The following is a 19,657-nucleotide window of genomic DNA, read 5'->3' on the forward strand; positions in this document are numbered from 1 at the left end:
GACTGAATGCTTTTGAAAAGTTGTAGATTACAAACATGAAATCACAATTAATATCCTCTAAAAGTAATTTCAGAGCTTTCACATTTTAAAAAAAGGACAATGTGTACTGCTTCACAAGGTAATGTAGCTAATCAAAAAAAGAGTAGAATTAAAGTATTTACATAATGAGCAATTCTACAGAAGGCGATCATCCCCATGTAAGCACTGCTGATTATATCCCACGCTGCTTTTAACAAACTGTACCAGATTGGATCCAGCCATCAGCACTTTCAGAGAATCCTTAAAAGCCTTTTATGGGTCTTTAAATTTATTGTAGAATGGCATTCTTCAGGTAGAATATGCTGGTGAAAGAGGACAGTGTCAACACAAGGTACCAGCAGGAGAAAAGAACGTCAGCGCTCCCGGTAATTCCATACTGGGCTGTACTTGGAGCTGGAAAGAAATGGAAAAGAATAAATCAAAATCTAATTTGTGTCTTTCAAGATCTTAACAATAATCAAAAGGCAGCCGGGTGTACTGGGGAGAACACTGGCATTGGAGTCAGACAGACTTAGGTTCACATCTGGTTCTGCTGTATGACAGTGTGTGGCCTATTCGACTAACCTCTCTGAGCTTCATTTTTCTCAAGGGCAAAATAGAAATAATATAATCCACCTGGCAGGGCTGTGGTGAGAATTGGAGATGAAGCACATGTAGCACATTGCACTGGGCTGGACGCACACTAAGTATTCAACAAATATCAGCTAACATTATTATTCCTCTTACATTTATTGTAAATATTTGCATTAGTGGACAATATTCATTTAGTATATATTTTAAATTTTTATTGAGATATAATTGACTTGTAACATTGTTTTAGTCTAAGGTGTACAACAGTGTTGATTTGATACATTTATATATTGCAATGTGATTACTACCATAACGGTAGCTAATACCTCTATCATGTCACATAATTATCATTTCTTTTCTGGGTGGGAACAATTAAGATCTAGTCTTTTAGCAACTTTGAAGGTTATAATACAGTATTGTTGTCTATAAACGCTATGCTGTGCATTAGCTTTCTAGAACTTATTTATCTACTGATTGTTAGTTTGTACACTTAAACAACAATCTCCCTAGTTTCCCCAGCTCCCAGCCTGTGTTAACCACTATTCTACTCTCTGTTTTTACAAGTTCTACTTTTTTTAGATTCCACATTTAAGTAATATCATACATATATACATGCATATATTTTTGGATTTTTTTTATTGGCCAAATACTATACAAAATGCTGGAAAAGCAAAGACTTTCTCTTCTAATATCTTTTCCAATCCTAGGAACATTAGAATTGCATGTGCAAACTGCAGTGACACAGAAAACTGTGTATTTAAATCTGCCTGGGTAAGGGAAGGATGTTTTAACAGAGAGTCTTACCAAAGGGGACCATCATTTGGGTAGGGAAAACAATATATTCAAAGGCATGAGGAAAGGAGAGAGCACGGCATGTATTCTAGGATCTAAAAGTAGGTTAGTCTTGCTGGACTGTGAAGTTTGAGGCCTGGAGTGGAGAGAATTTAAATGGAACTGTAGGCAGATAGAATGACCTTGACTGTAATGAAAAAATGTTTAGCTTTTTAGACTGAAGGATATTTTGAAGAATTTGGAGCTGTTGAATTGTATGATTACATTCATACATTGGAAAGGTCACAGTTTTATACATAGAGAAGCTCCTGTGGGTACTTGGCTAACAGTCACGTTGAATTTTCACTGAGAGGTTTCACCTAGAGATTCACCAAGCTTGGGATACTGTGGGAGTCTACTGAATGGATTCCACTTCATTTCACAGAGGACAGTTGCCTCTTTGAATGTGAATTATATTGTGTTACAGAAACTGTCACAGGCATGCTCAGCTTTGCTTGAGACTGATTCTCATTTACCATAAGAATAAGAATAGTAATAATAAAAAACTCCACCAACATACTTTTAACTACCTCTTCTTAATGAAACTTGGATATCATGTGCTGTTTCCTACTAGGAAATGAATAATGCAATTAAAAAAATACTGTTTCACCCCCAAATTCATAAATCCAGAAGCTGTTTTAGTCACACTAAGTTTGAATTACCAACAGCTAGTTTTTAATGGAACTTTCACCAATGACTATATTTTCATGTTACAAGAAGAATAAATTGTGTTGTTTATAACTCTAAGAAACTAAAGGAGATGAAAGATGCATTGGCCCCTGCCAGTGGGGAGTTTTCTTGACAGTACAATTGTTGATTCTATGTGAGTGAGATTCAAGGGCTGAGACTACTACTACTCTTTAGTAAACATGGAGCAAAATCAACTATTTTATGTTTTTATTTTCATCACAAATGAGTTTTAAACAAGGAGAAGATGATGAAGAAAATAAGTCTATTGTTGAACAGATAGCTTTTCAAGTTTTGATATGTAAGAAGTCTAATGTAAAACCACAAAACTCCTTAAATTATTTTCTCTTGTTCAAGACTTAAACGATGTTTTTTTTTTTTAATATAAACAAATATTTAATTGGTCTGTTACCTTCTCAGTGACAGCTATTTCAGAGTTATTTTTGCTGTATTTTTAAGAATCTTGAGTGCAATAAAACTGAGATAATAATACAGGACTAATAATAAGCAAAGCACATAAAATGATTTCATAAATAAGAAATAGATCTTAAAAGCCAAGCACACAAAGCAAAGATAACATTTTTATATCATGACAAATTAAACAGTACATTAAGTGGATAGAGTATAAAAGACTCTCAAAACTCCTTACTCATCCTTTAAAATGCATTTTTGGGGCAATATTTCCTAAATCCCCTCTCTTTCTCCAACAAGCTGAGCAGATTACCCTATTGTGTCATTAGGTCACAATATATATTCCTTTTTATACAACTATCATACTGCATTGCAAATATTTGTGTACATATCTATTTCTCTCACCAGACTGTAAATTCTCCTAGGTCATGTTTTATTTATCTTAGTGTTTCCAGACACAATGTCTGGCAAGTTCTGGTACACAGTGGATATTCAAGAAATATCTGTTGAATGAACAATTCAATTAAATAAATAAATAGGTCAGAGTTAAAAGGAGTATGTCTCTCCTACAAAACAGAATCTCTTCTGAAGCAAGCCACTTGTCTATAAGCTAGAGAATCTACCATATGCTTTCTTTCATTCATTCAACAAATATTTATTAAACTAGTACCAAGGACTGTACTAAGTACTGGAAATACAATATATAATAAGGTGGGCATGATCCTTTTGTTACTCAATTTCATATATCTCCATATATATTCCTTTTTATCATATACCTTAAATGCCATCTTTTTCTCCAATGTACCTTTGTCTTCAACTCAGGCTCCTATTGTTTTAGACATGACAAATCTATATCATGTTTAAAAATTAAATATTACTTTGTAATTAACAGTATATATTTTTTTCATAGATGTCTCAAATGGATGTATTTTTTAGTTGTTTGTGAATGAAATACTTCCATTAGTCCTAAAATAAAGTAGGAGCCTTTTGCAGCACTGTTACTTGCAATTATTGAATATTATCGAAAATGTACTGTGAAGTAGCTATTGACAATTAGTAGGCCCCAAAATAAAGAGCAAAGTTAGTTAAGGGAATGTGAGGTCAGATATCTAATGTCAAGTCATATATCATGTATCATCTTTAAGTATACATCGAGCATCGTTTTTTGGTCCCGGGAATTGAACACAAGCAAAGATAAATAAAACTCAATCTCCTCTCAGGAAAGTTTCATTCTAGTTGGAGATATAAATAAAAAGGCAAATATTGAACATTAGGATTTATATAATTACTATAAGGATAATGAATGAACATGGAAGGGCTCCCCAAGGACTCATAGCAGGTAAGTAGTCCAGGCAGCAGACAGAGTAACAATTATTTTTTACAAAATGCAGTGATATACACATGTTAGTACATATATATATCTCACTTTAAAAAACTACAGCATAGTAGCCCATTGACTTAGGTATCATTATTATGTAATGTTTATCTCATTGACTGATATTTATTATGTGTTTTGGGAGGACTTGTAAACTGAGTGATTTAGGGTACAAGGCTAATGGTACTAAAGTTAGGGGTCTTAGTACTATTTGGGCCACTTAGATTTGCTTGGCATGTTAAATCCCAATCAGCTATTTAATAAATTATAGAAAATGTTAAGAAATTAAAGAAAATAACTGTTAGCTATTAGAAATTAGCTTTAAGACTCAATTCAAATATCATCTTTAAAAAGTGAAATGTCTTTATAAAACCATATGACAAATTAATTTGGCATTATATTTAATATCATATTTACATATCTATCTTTCCCCATTAGACCAAGAGTGTCTTCAAGACAAGATTTATTATATGTATATTTTATCACTAGTACAGAACACAGTTTAGCACTTAGTAAGTGTTCAATTAAGTATTTGTTGAATGATGATAAAGTTCACATCCATTTCCAATATTATCACCATAAACACATAAGGGGACACAATATCTTGACTTCTTTTTTCAGAAGAATACTTTCATGACCCATATTTTATTCTTTCTTCTCTCTCTACTTTTAGACTCATTCTTACCTTCTAAGACCTGTACAGAGTCAGAATACCTTCCTTCAGCATTACAGCAGGACCAGGAAGAAAGATCATGAGGCAGATTATAGGGGAAGAGCATGTATCAAACTTTGTAGCATCATCCTCTTGCAGCAAAAGACAGGGAGTGTAGAGGAACCTGGGCCCCCATATATGGTCCTGAATTTGGAGACATCCAGCTATGTCTCTGGGATGGTCAGATCTGTTGTATGTTCCCTGCCATGTTTTTAGTTGCCTATGAATATCATACTGCTACTCATTCTAAGTAGTATTAGAAGGGAAAGGGCATGTGATCACAGGTGTAGTTGGGCTATAGTGAGGGTTTGGTTTCCTTCTGAGTGATATGAGAAGCCAGAAGACAGTTTCATGCAGAGGAGGCTAGCTGACATTTTAAAATATACTCTTGACTACTCTGGACAGTAGATTGTACTAGTGTAGGCAAGAGTAGAAGCCTACATTAGCCCCAACCTTCAGGGGTTTCAATTGCCTGTGGAGGGAAGCCAAAGTTGTGTGGCTCAGCATTCAGGGACATCTATTATCTGGTTCTAGTCAACTTATCCAGACTCATACACACTGTTAACTCCAGTCACATGAGCCATTTTCTAAACACATAGAGTGTTTTCATTATTCCCTGTCATTTGCACATGCTATTTCCTTAAGCCTAAAAGACGTTACTTCCTATTCTCCTTCTCCACCTATCAAAGTCCTATTCCTCCTTAAAGATCTAAAATACCACCTCCTCCATAAGGCCCCCCCAATCTCTCTAATAAGAATTGTTAGTCTCCTGCTTATACCCGATTTCATAAATATATCCTTTTTTACTTATAATAAATTATATATATGTATAATATATATGTAGAAAGATATTTATATCTTTCTCTTCCACTGGACTATAAGCATGTTGAAATTATGGAACATTCCTCCTTGTCATATGTGCATTTGTATCTTATATCAAATGTGTTTAACAGATGTATTTTGAATTGAATGTGGGAAAATATTCCTAAATATGATTTGTGTAATCCATGACCACTTTGATAAAATACCCTATTTCAACAGTTGTTCCTATGACTTCTTACTCTTAAGGCAAAGTGTGGAAGGAGGAAACTTCTGTTTCTTTCTTATTACCTATTTAATTGTCTTTGGTTTCGAGGAAAAGAATGAAGAAAGGAGAAGAATGGGAGAAGAATTTAAATTGAGAAAGAAAGGAGAAAGAAAAGGGAAGGGAAAGGAGGAAGAAAACAAAAGGGTGAAGATTTAAAACTAAGAGAGAGAGAATGAGAACACCCAGCCCTTGAGCAATGTGTTAGATGCTTTCAAGTTTGCCATTTTATTTAAGAAAAAGAAAGAGAAAGAAGGAATGAAATGGGGTATGTCAGGGAGGTTACTTTGGTGTGGTTTACAGATCAGAATTTAAAACAAAGACCAGAAAAGGCTGGTTGTTATTCTTCCCACTTTCCTAGTAAAGCTAAAGGCACTCTAGTTTTAAAATATGATGTGCATAATACATGGATGGCAGATCAAGATTTGGTTCAAAGTCCATCTCCACGTCTTTCTAAATAGACTAACCTAGGCACGTTTCTTAGCTGTGCTTAGTTCAGCATCCTCATCTGCAAATGAGGGTTGGTAGTATCTCAAAAGTGATCATGAAGATTAAATGTGCTGATACATTTAAAGTACCCAGTACAATATTTAACACAAGATAAACACTCCCTCAAGTATTATCTAAATGCTATTCATTTGCTCATTTATTTAACAAATTTAGTGTGTTTTATGTGGGAGGCATTCTCTGAATCACTGAGCCAAATAGAAATGCCTCCTGTCCCCATAGAGCTTTCTCTTTAGCTTGAGATGTTTTCCATGGAACAAGCCTATTTTACTTCATTCTTGATCTATACTTGGATAAATCAATGTTTCTTTGGTCTTACAAAGCTGTCCTCCATTTTATCTTACAAAAATATTTATTATCTTCATTACCTTGGCTTCTTTCAGAGGACTTTAATTTAATGCCAATTACTGCTAGATAACTGGCCAGTTTCTTCTGGTTTGCAGGCTCCTTGAAAGCAGGGAGTATGACCTCTTCCGTTTCTTATTTTCCTCTATCTCTTCCCAAGAGGAACAGTATGGTGCATGGCCTTGGGTGTGGTTTCAGGGCTGATCTAATGCCAAGTTTGGTTTCAGAGGGGCTCTAAGGCATGAAGCAGAAGTGTGTGGGCTATGTGGGGTCCAGGCCTTTGGGATTTCTCCCCGTTGCCAACAGGAAGATCCAATCTGGGCTTTAATACATATCTTACATCTTGTCTAATTATGATTATCACTTCCAATTACTTACAGCTGCTGCATATTATTTTCAGTCTTGGCAGTTTTCCCTTGTATTGCTCCAGTTTTTATTTTTAGGCAAAAGCAAATGTAACTGTGAAATATTTAGTTTGGTATAATACCAATTACTTGCCTAGGCAATTTCCTTAAATTACTGAAGCTTTAACTAAACTAGCTTTGAGTCATATTTTTAAGATTCTTGTTGCAATCTTAGGTAGTTATTTAGCTACATTAACTTTGCTTCCATAAGAAAAACCTGTCCTCAACTTACATTTTACTAAGGAAGCTTATACCTTAATGGGAAGTGAACTATTTACACCTAAATTAGATTTCAAATAAAAGAAAGTGATTAACGTGAATTCAAAATAGAGTGTATATTAGTCTACTGAGAAATTATGCACCATGGATTCAATCCAAAACACAGTGCAACTCTGTTTCATTACATACTGTGGGAGGAGCTTGCTTGAAAGATAGTTTAATCCTCTGTTTAGCAACGTCCACCCCTTAACACCATCAGCTGGTGTCAGGGATAACACATCAGAGGCTCAGATCACACCCAGATTTTTTGCATCATTTAATTCTGCCTAAATACTGGGTGGAGATTAGGGGAGGAGAGGAACACCAGGATGGGATATGCTTTACAACTCCATGTACAACTTTTGATTATGGTGTCTGGATGAATCATGCAAGCCTTAGCACAAGCAACATCATCTTATTGTTCCTTTCTGTGCTATTTCTTGTGCAATAAAATGGTCCACACCCTAAGATGGGATGTACTGCATTAAAGACACAGCACAAACCATGTCTTCTCAGGAACCATCCCACACCTATGGAACAGTGATTTCTGGGGGGAGGGTTTTGTTTGTGTCATTACTGCATGTTCCTATACTATAGACCCGCCAAGATCTTCTTCCTCCCCTAGGCTTGGAATTGAGGAATGCCTGAGTAGCATAGCTGCCATGTGGTAGGGCTACCAATGTATAGATTTTCAGTTGTTTTTACTCAATACACCTTTATTGTGCCATACACTGTTTCCTGAAATACAGAGAAATAAACATAGTATAGTCCACTTTTCAAGCAGCTCTCAGTCCTTCAGAGTAAGGCTTAATTTGTGAGCCTCTACCACAGCTAACTCCACTCATATTTAGGGAAAGACTTGGATAGCTGGCTTCGAATTCCTGCCAGTCAGTCTTCTTTTTTATCTTCTTTAGAAGGAATCAGGCTAAGAAGTACACATTTGTGCACTTTTTGCAAATTAGAGGCCTAAGTTTATAGAAAATCTGTATTTAGATACTTATCCTAACATTTTAGATTTTCACCTTTTCATTTGGTCAGAAACTGAATGCCGATCTTCAGAAAGTTATGACATTTTTTACAAACTGATCCTTCACAAGCATAAAAATGTACAATAATTTTCACAAAAAGTACCTCCATTTTATGTTATAAACAATGAGCAGAATGGTTACAGAAATCACACCATTCCTTTCTCTTTCTGACTCATGGAATTTCCCTGCCAGCTTGTTCTTAGTAACTACTAAGGTATTTCTCTGGCAAACTACCATCCTTGAATCCTTTTCTACTTGCTAAATAGCCATTTTGCCAAAGTTCACAGTATACAATCCTATTTACTCAGCATAAACTACATTAGGAATTTTAAACATATGTTTGCCTCTATTATTACCTATATTCAGAAATCTGCCTATTTGTAGATAAATACTTTTTTCTGCAAATAACCAGATGAAACTCTCCAAGACTATTACCTCTAATCTGAGTGAAAGAGAATAAGTAAACAATCACCCAAATGGAGAGAAATTCTGCTGCCTTTTTTTCTGTCCTTCATAATCATTGAAAAAAAATTTCAGTCTGTATTATTCATCAGTATCTTCTAAATGTGTTAGATATTTTTATTTTTTGCAAGTCAGAAGTGATGTACGTGAATCTATAGTAGCTCTGTTTTGAAGTGTGTTGGCAACAGAGGTTATTTTGTATAACCCAAAATGGTTCTTTGAACTTGGGCAAAGTCCAGTTTTTCATTCCAGGTTGGTTTGCAAATGGGTTCTTTATAAGTGTCATTACATATTTTGTGTGTATGTGTGTGTATATGTGTTTTAAAAGCTGCCTTTGTTGTGTGAAATATATACACAAACATATAATACAAATTGCCTTGACTATATAGATTTTAGTTTGGCCCTTTAAGGCATCATCTAGCTGAAGAAAGAAGGTTTTACAGAAATAAAAATAGAAACCCAGCTGTGTTCTTAAGGTCACTAATAGTCACTGCCATTAGCTGTATCATCACTGTGACATTGCTAGTGTGGTAAAAATGGGTGAAATTGCAAACTGGTAAACATTTTTGCAAGTTGAAGGAGTTTGTAAGATTATATGTGTGTGGCTATGTGGGTGTGAAATTATTTAAGTTTTTATATAAGTGTTTAAACTTGAAGCTTTAATGATCAAATTATCTTGTTTACTAAATTTTATTCTTTTTATCTTTTGCGTTAGGAAGGTTACCCCAAACCAGCTTCTTTTCTATTATTCTGTAACATTGTTCTCTCAGCATTAAGGATAAAGAATTTCATAGGGTTAGATTATTTTTTTCCATTTTTTGGAATATTCCATTTACCTTCCAATTTTTTTCTTAGCTTTTCAAATGCAATAAAGACCAGTGATTACCTGGCTCTGTAGTTCTGATTTACTTAAACTGTTCCACTTGTTATGTTCCAGATTCATTCTCAGTTATTCTCAATGATTCTCTAATCATTGCCATTATATTCTGGCTATTTAAAACACCTTAATAAAATACAGATGCCTTTGTATGGAATTCAAAACCCTCTTTAAACTTTCCCAAAGTTACCTTTCCAGTCCTATTGCTGGCTGCTCTCTGACACAGCAGGCACACTAGGCAGGAAGGCTCTCCATTCTCAGGGCACACCCAGGCCTTTGCTGTATTTGCAGATTTGCTCACACTCTGCCTTCATCTGGGATGGGCTTCTGCATCACTACATGTTGGAATAGTACCCATCTTTCAATGCTCATCTCAGATGCAACCTGCTCACAAAGTTAGAACCTGTCAGAACTCTAAGGAATACTGGGGATCATTTAGTGCAAACCTTCACTTTGTAGATGAGGAGATGAGGCTGGTAGAGATTGAATGATGTGCTTAAGTCAGAGGCAAAAGTAAGACTAGAACTCAAGTATGCTGAATCTCTATGCTTCTACTCCTATGTGGTATTATTGAATTACTGAATTACCACCTAACTCTAGTTGGAATTCATCTGCCAGTTTCTCTTTTGTCCCATAGCCATTTACTTTTACTTATACTTTATCACTCTGGTGTTCATCTCCTTCAATAGAGTCTAAGTTTCTTGAAAACAATGGTAATATTTAATTTACTTCTGTATCACTCACAGGATTTAATCAAGTGATTGGCACTGTCAAAATATTTATTATAGAGAACTATAAATGAATTATTTTAACTTCTGCAGTTTAACGAGGTTTTACTATAAATCTCAAGAAAAAGAAAGGAGCACTAGGGAAGGTAATATCATCAATCAATAATTCAGGATTTGGAAATATTGACTACCATTGCAAAGGAAGGTCGGTTCTAGTTTAGAGAAAAGAAGAAACTTGTATTCTTTGATGTCTTTGAAGACATCGTACCATAAACATACAGAGTTAAACACACACACACACACACACACACACACACACACACACACACCCTCCAAGAGAACTGTTAAAGAATCCCTCTTGTCTGTGATTTCTACTTGAATTTGTTAGTTATGGATGGAGACTATATTTATAACAATCAAGCACACCATGTACTAGCTTAGCCCCTCTGTGCCTCAGTTTTCTCCAGCTGAACAAAGGGGATAAAAGTATCTTCCTCATAGTGTTGTTGTGATAGGTAAATGAACCAACTAGGTAAAGTGCTGAATACAGTGCTAATTTAAGTGTTCATTAAATGGTAGCTTTTAAGATACATTAGTATTTATACAAGACATACCAATGGAAGCCCCTACCTTGGTCCAAGAAGAAATATCCAAGTTGTTGGAATAAAGTCTTGTGTGCCTCAAAGTCCTATACATTTGAAACAGTAACAACCACACCAACAATATGCTCCATTTAAAGCACAGCTCTAAAGGTACAGATCAGAAAATTCACTCATTAAACAAATAATACTTGATTACCTATTAATACTTATTGAGCACTTCTATGCCCATTGTACTGTTCTGTGTGCTGGGGTACAGTCTTCGTATATTGGTATAATTCCTCACAGTCCTCTAAGTAGATCACAATACTCTGAACAAACTCTACCCTTTACTCCCCTGGGCTGCAATCCTTGTTTCTTCTACTTGGCACCACCCTCTTCCACTTCCTCCCAATTTTCCAGCCTCTGTATGAAATAATTTTCATTCTCCTTAAGAACCTAGTTCCAAGGTTACCTCTGTGATAACTTCCTTGACCCTTTAACCACTACTTCTTCCTCCCTTGAGACTCCTTTGCATTTCAAACTCCTCTCTCCTGACCTTGCTCACAGACTTGCCACCTCACCTAGACTGGGTTCCTAAAGGGCAAGGATCGTGTTTTGTTCATCTTTCTTTGCTTCTCTTTTTCTCTTCCCCAGAGGCTAACACAGTGACTGCTCCTAATAAGGGCTTCATAAATAACTGTTCTTTTTATCTTCATGAGATAAATTCACAAAGTATGTTTCACTCACCTTTTTTGTCTTGCCTTACATCGTCTCATTACCTTTTTGTTTTAGCTGGTGCTATGACCACCAGCTGTGTGCAGGGCAAACGATTCTGAGACATGTTCCACCTGGCTCCTCAGAGGATCCCCAGTGGGATGGAGCCCAATGACCCACAGCAGGGACCAGCTCAGTAACACATTCTTGGACTGGCTTTCCCTCCTTCCCTGTTTAACTTCTTCCAATCTCCCACCACTCTTTCTTGAAATTCCTTTCCACAGTAATCACTTATAAGTAAGCTGCTCATTTTGGCAGGACCCAGACAAAGATAACACTCTTCTATGAAGAAGAGAAGAGTAGCAGGTTATTAATACTGTGCAATTTCACATTCCCCCACAGAGCATGGTGCTTTGCACATAATAGGTGTGCAATAAATTAATTTTGGATAAATAAGTCAATTGAAAGTCCACAATTATCCTGTCTCTTTGCTTCCAGTTTTCTTGGCTCATGGTAATTCAGTTGCATCACTTTTTTGAGGTTGGCATTAATTATCTTATTAGGCACATACCCTTAATAATGAAAAACGGGCCTTAAAATCTTAATTAAATCTGATATTTTTTTCCTCATAGATTTTATCCCAGGATTTTGTCCACTGTTTTATGCTATCATCATTTTGGTTTCTGTTACAACAACAACATTGCCTAATGAAAGTTTTGTCTCCTATTGTATTTCTTAAATATTTTAAAGCACTCATGGTCCTTATATTTTTATTATGATTTCAGCTATAAAATACTCCTCTCCCTACAACATCAAAATGCTCTTTTCTTGAGCCTCCAGCTTGCCTTACATTTTCTACCTAAAGTGATCCAACTTCTAAAATGGGAAAATGGTATATACAACTGCTATGAAAGGAACCTGGGGACATGCACACAAAAATCACATGATAGGGAATTCTAGTTCAAAGGACAGTCCAGCAAAGGATGAAGAGAAAAAAGATGACTGCATTTGCATAGTGATTCTAGCAATGAACATATTCTGCAATCTGGATTCATGTTTATTTTAAAGTATGATTAGTAATTTTCTTTATGGAAAATAAAGACAATATGCTGCTTATAACTTTTCTGGACTCTAATCAAGATATTTAAAAAAGAAGTGTGGGAATTTTTTCAACTATTACATCAGAACACCTCACCTCTACCTCACTTTTATAGATATTGCAAATTTGGCCACTTACGTTACTGTTTGAAAGAGTTTTTGACTGAAACTTAAATAAGTCTTCCTGGGACTACATTGACAAGTTAGTCTATCAGCTGATAAGTTTATACCCACAGTTCCTTTGATCACAAAACACTAGGAGAAGCCTTGTCATTTCTTAAGACAAGACTTTACTTTATTGAGATTCCTCTACTTTAGCAGTATTTTCAATTATCCTTAACCTAAATATATGCACTTGAACCTCAAACTGGAAAATTAATCTTAGATAAGTCAGAAAATGAATAACTTAGGAATAACTGACTTTTATAACAGTAATCACATTATTTATTCAACAAATGCCTACTGAGCACCTTCTTTGTGACAATCATTGTGCTCAAGGTTGAATACACAAGGATAAACAGGACCTAATCTGGGCTTTGAGGAACTTACAGTCAAGTAGAAACAAAACATTCTACTCTAGAAGAAAAGGGATGATTTTCACCAAATCAAATATTATTAGAATTCTAGGGTTAAAGGAACTTTGAGACTCTATTAGCCTTTGTCAAACTATAATCAAATCAGAAATCTAGTTAGAGAAAGACATTTTAGGGTTATGCCATTTTAAAGCCAGAAGAATCTGAGGCATAGAGAGGAAAGAGCTACATAGAGAATTAATGCAAGTCTCTAGACTTTGAGTTTGGTGTCCTTTCCAGAACACTGCACTGCCCACATTAATTTATTTAGTATCTTGTTTCAGGTTTTTATAGCTCTCACTTGCTTATTAATATTGAATGTATCAAATACAACCTTAAAATGTTTCTAAATAGAAAGTGATAAAAATAATTTTATAGTCTAGTAAACTATACAACAGTGACACACCACTTTAGTCATGTCAATCAGTAAGATACAGAATGAGTTTTTTCTATATACACTCTAACCGTGATACAATTATTTTGAAATATCAAATGTTTGAAATAATTTCTAAGATCTGTAGTCAATGTGTGTTTTATTTGCATCTCTCATTATGTGTTCAACTTGGACTTTTTTCTTCCATCCAGCATATGAACCACATAATATTTCTTTTCTTTATTCTTTTGCCTTGAATTAACACATTTTATTGGCAAAAACGAATCACTTGACCACACATAACTTCAAAGTGGGTGGAGAAGTGCAATCCTCCCAAGCTCTCAGAAGAAGGATAATCAAAATATTTGTTTGATAGTCCTAATGATTACAACAATGCACCCTTATGGTCAGCAAATATTTGGTTCACTCTTCTTGTCACATGCAAATCATTCTTGCTCTTCCTGTGAGCAGTTATTAGTCAAAAGAGATAGTTGCTCCATGCATCTTCTTCCCCCCCGCCCCGGTTTTATTGAGAAATAATTGATGTACATCACTGTATATGTTTAAGGTGTACAGCATGATGGTTTGATTTACATATATTGTAAAATTATTATCACGATAAATTCAGCTAATATCCATCTTCTCATATAGATACAATTAAAAGAAAAGCAGGAAGAAAAGAATAAAAACCCTTCTCCTTGTAAGGAGAATTCTTAGGATTGCCTCTTTCAGCAACTTTCACATATATCACACAGCAGTGTTAGCTATAGTCATCATGTTGTACATTACATACCTAGTACTTATTTATCTTATAACTAACCACCTTTCTCCAGTTCCTCTTCTACCCACCCTCTGCCTCTGATAACCATAAGAGTCTGATCTCTTTTTCTATGAGTTTAGTTTTTTTCTTTCATTTTATTTCCTTTTCTTTTCTTCTTCTTCTTTTTTTTTTTTGTAGATTCCATATATAAGTGAGATCATACAGTATTTGTCTTCCTCTGACTTATTTCACTTAGCATAACACTTTCCAGGTCCATCTATGTTGTCACAAATGACAAGATTTACTCGGTTTTAAAGTTTGAATAAGTTCCATTGTATGTATATATACCACAACTTCTTTATTTGTTCCTCCATTGATGGACACTTAGGTTGTTTCCATGTCTTGGCTATTGTAAATGATGCTGCTGTGAACATGGGGATGTAGATATCTTTCTGAGTTAGTGTTCTCATTATCTTTGAATATATTCTCAGAAGTGGAATTGGTGGGTCATAAGGTCATTTTTTTTTAATATTTTGAGGATCCTCCAAAGTATTTTCCATAGTGACTGTACCAATTTACAATCCCACTAACAGTGTACAAGGGTTCCCTTTTCACCACATCCATGCCAGCATTTATCTCTTATCTTTTTGATGATGGTCTAACAGGTGTAAGGTGATTATCACTGTGGTTTAAAATTGCATTTCCCTAATGACTGGTGATGTTGAGCATCTTTTTCATGTATCTTTTGGCCTTTCAAATATCTTCTTTGGAGAAGTGTCTATTCAGGTCCTTTGTCCATTTTTAAAGTGGGTTACATATTTATTTATAACTTTTAAACTAGAGTTGTGAGGTATGTACCACTCTTACCATATTGCAGAATCTAACTATGACTATATATTTACCATTACCAGTGAGATTTATGCTACCTTTTTGTGTTTTTATGGTGTTAATTAACATTCTTTTACTTCCACTCAGGGAACTCCCTTTAACATTTCTTGTAAAGCAAGTCCAGGGGTAATAAACTCCCTCACTTTTGTTTGTTTGGAAAAGTCTCTATCCCTCCTTCATTTCTGAAGGACAGCTTCACCAGGTATAGAATTCTTGGTTGACAGTTATTTTCTTTCAATATTTTGAATATGTCATCCCATTATCTCCTGGTCTGAAAGGTTTCTGTTGAGATATCTGCCAATAATCTTATGGAGATTCCCTTGTATATAATTTCTCTCTTTTCTCTTACTGCTCTTAAAAGTCTTTCATTGTCTTTGACTTATGAAAATTTAATTATAATATATCTCAGTGTAGCTCTATTTGGCTTCAATCTATTTGGGATCTTTTGGGCCTCACTGATCTGGAGAGCCTGATGGATCTGGGTCCATTTCTCTTTCCAGATTTTGGAAGTTTTCAGCCATTATTGCTTTACACTTTCTGTCCCTTTTTCAATTTCCCATAATGTGAATATTGTTTCTTTTCATTGTGTCTCATAATTCCTGTAGGCTTCCTTCACTATTTTTTTTTATTCTTTTTTCTTTCTGCTCTTTTGGTTAATTTCCAATGTCCTGTCCTCCATTGCTGATTCTTTCCTGTGCATGGTTGTGTCTACTTTTGAAACTCTCTATTGAATTCTTCAGTTCAGCTATTGTATTTTTCAACTCTAAGATACCTGTTTTTGTTTGTTTGTTTTGATGGCTGCTATTTCCTTGTCAAACTTCTCATTTTGTTCCTGTATTGTTTTCCTAATTTTGTTTTGTTTTCTGTCTGTGTTTTCTTATAGTTCACTAAACTTCCTTAAGAGGATTATTCTGAATTCTTTGACAGTTCATAGATCTCCATTTACCTAGGGTAAGTTATTGGAGCTTTATTAGCTTCCTTTGGTGTTGTCATACTTACCAGATTTTCCATGATCCTTGATTCCTTACATTAGTATCTGTGCATTTGAGTAACGGGGTTACTCTTCATACTTTACAGGTTTGCTTTGGCAGAGACAGTTTTTCACCAGTCAGCTCCGTTTGGGTTTATGGGTGTGTTTGCTGGTAAATGTCTTTGAGCAGGTGGGTTCTGCTATTTGGGTCTATTTTGGGTGAGACACCCTTTGAGCTTTGAGGATTGGGATTGGGGAGAATGCCACTGGCTGAGAACAAATGGATAGGACTGCTGGTTTGATCTCCTACCCAAGAGAGGCTATAGGATGGGCTCTGAAGTTGCCTGAATTCTCTGGTCAAGCTTACTAGATGGTCAGGACTGGATACTGTATTTAGTAATAGATGGGATGAATTAGCTTTCCTGTCCTGGCCTATACAACTTGTTGTTTGGGGGCCTGAATCAGGCCTGAGTATGCACTGAATTCCCTGGGCAGATAAGACCACCTGTTTTGCTCTACACATAGGGGAAGCCATGGGCTGTGCTCTCTGTTCAAGTGCCACTGTGCATAAGACTACTGGATGGGCTCTGCAGCTTTCTGTATGCTCTGTTTAGTTTCCCTGGTAAGGCAGGTTAAAAGCTGTCTTCAGTGATGAGCAGGGTTATAAATTAGATGTCCTGCCCAGGCTCAGCAGGAAAAGCAGTTCTAAAAACCTGTAAGCTCTTTGTTGTCTTAGCTCAAACTGACCCACACCCCAAGTTCCCCGGCTGGACAGGGCCACTGGCTTTGCTCTGCAAACTATAGGCTCTGCCTGCCATTCTCTTGGCTTGAACACTGCTGTTCCACACAGCTTTCAGGTGTTTTCATCAACCCTTCTGGTCAGACACGGCCGAAGACACAGTGAGTGGGGCTATGGCTAGATTATGTCTTGATTCATCAGATTCTCAAAGGTACACATAAAATCAGAAAATTATTTAGAACATCTCTGCATAAAATGCAAGGTTTTGGTTTTTTTCTTCAAGTGAAGGACAAGCTTCAGTTTCTTATTCGTGCTTGCGGTCAGGACATGAAAACTTGAAAAATGGAGATGGGGTTAAAGGAACCATAGATTATTAGAGAGCAAAGCTTAATTTAAAGACAATTAATGTGTTCGTTTGGTTTTATTGCAATAACATTTCTCCACCTTCCTAGTATACCGATAGCTAAGAGTAATTGCTAAAGAAATCAGAAAGCCACTTAAAAAATACGTGTTCTAATATACATTTTCCACTTCACACTAAATTTAATTATGATCACAATTAATAAGAAAATTTAACATCATCCTGGTGGTCAAAATGATTTCTAAATTTCCATGTAAGTTTATGTGTAGGATTTAAGGAAAGCAACCATAATGTAATTTCCTTTCCTGTGTATACTTAGAAACATGTCTTATTATAATAAGGTTTAGGCTACATAATTGCACTTGGGTGTACTTTTATTAATCTTAAAATAAGAAAAGACAGATGATTATTTTCTCCTTTCACCAAAAGGGAAAAGATATTAAATGTTAATATCTCATTGTTACACTTTTTTTCCCTGAAGATAAAGGGAAATAAAAAGAATGCAATAAGCACTGTGCATGTTCCTAGTAATCGTACCAGAATCTCCTCCTATATTAAACTATTCTTGTCTATCCTATTTAAACTATTCTTCTGATATTCTTCGCATATGACCAAGATGATCCTTTGCTAAGTTTAAGCATTATGGCAGATACCAGCTTAGGAAGAGTAATAGAGCAGCTTTTTCCCACATGTGTGAATCAGAAGCAAGAAACTCACCAATAATATAAATAGAGTTTTTCATTAAGCAGCATGTCTGTTTATTACAGAGCAACAATAATAAATTTTTTGGATTTCAATTTAACATTGAAAACAAATCCCAATTCCCCCATCTCTTTGATGCAGCTGGCTACACTGTGCATAATGTCTGGTATACAATGGCAGTGTCTATTGTTACAGAACTGGCTTATTTGTGCATTGAAAGCTTCATCCAAATCTGTATGGTGCAGAATGTTCAATGAAATACACAGATTGACTAGTTCAATATTTCTCAATTTGTCATAGTGGTTTTTATGTGAGTGTTTTCCTTATTTATGACAACCATAATGCCATTTTTATTTCATAGGGAACAAGGTGACAAGTCCTGTGAAATCTCACGGTCTAGTGCGAAAGGCAGGGCCCTAGGTCAAGCTCAAAGTCACTTTTAGGACCATGAAAACCACCTCAGACTAGATCTGGGCTTAGCAGCTATAGAAAAATAACCCATGGAAAGCCTTATTTTATTGTTTGCCGACAATGAAATGAAATATAATAAGGACATATTATAAAAAGGATTTTGTAAGTGAAAGGGAGTGATTGAGAAGATGCCAGGTGAGTGTTGGAAAAGATACTGAAACTTAAACAATGTTGGGGGGAAGGAGTCATTCATCCAGGGAGACCCCACGATTGAAAACATCAGCAGAAGCACAAACATACTCAGTTTGAAGCCCTGCAAATACATGTCTTCACATTGGACATTTTGAGTCATTTTCTATTCCTAGGTATGTTTACTAAATTACATGAATCTAGTACTTCCAATTATCCTTTGAATATCCATCCTAAAAGACATTTTACACCATTGAATTGCATTTGGTTTTGTTTTTAAGTTACAGAAAAGAAATCTTGAATCAGTAAATATGGTTTGATCTCCAGGTCACTGAATCATGAAAGAAATAGATTCAAAAAGCTATTTTAAAATAAGGGAAAATGATAAAACCCTGGAAGAAAAAGTTGAACCTCACTATTTCTTAGGTGCTAATTAGAGACATGCTTAATTTCATGTTGTTCGTTTGAAGATATTACCTCTTCATCACTTCACTGGTAGGTAGAGATCATTGGTCCTTTTCCAGCTGGTTACACATGATTCTGGGAAAACTAGATTCTTCTACTTGACATAGATAACTTACTATTTTAATTCTTGAGGTGACGTATTTCCAGTGTTAAATACAGACCAGAATAACAATTGCATTATAATTATCAAACATTTGAACAAGGCAAGTAAAGGACTGCCCAGAGTACTCTTTCTTTTTTTTCTTTTTTCTTTGCGTTACGCTGGCCTCTCACTATTGTGGCCTCTCCCGTTGCGGAGCACAGGCTCCGGACGTGCAGGCTCAGCGGCCATGGCTCACGGGCCCAGCCGCTCCGCGGCATGTGGGATCTTCCCGGACTGGGGCACGAACCCGCGTCCCCTGCATCGTCAGGCGGACTCTCAACCACTGCGCCACCAGGGAAGCCCTCTTTCTTTTTTAAAAAAACATTTTTTCACTTCATTTTGTTCTGTGATTACATAACTATTACCCCTCCTTT

At 35.7% G+C, this 19,657-nt stretch overlaps 1 protein-coding gene across 1 annotated transcript in view; it reads right to left on the reverse strand.

The window, feature by feature from the left end:
- Positions 1–211: 211 nt before the first annotated feature.
- NEGR1 (neuronal growth regulator 1) overlaps positions 212–19,657 on the reverse strand; it is a 920,677-nt gene continuing 901,231 nt past the window's right edge. Inside the window, exon 7 of the mRNA XM_060084535.1 lies at positions 212–432. Within this exon, the coding sequence (XP_059940518.1) occupies positions 308–432 (125 nt within the window). The 3' untranslated portion in view covers positions 212–307. The remainder of the gene's footprint in view (positions 433–19,657) is intronic.

The sequence above is a fragment of the Mesoplodon densirostris genome, chromosome 2 (assembly GCF_025265405.1).
Source record: "Mesoplodon densirostris isolate mMesDen1 chromosome 2, mMesDen1 primary haplotype, whole genome shotgun sequence".
Lineage (NCBI taxonomy): Eukaryota > Metazoa > Chordata > Mammalia > Artiodactyla > Ziphiidae > Mesoplodon > Mesoplodon densirostris.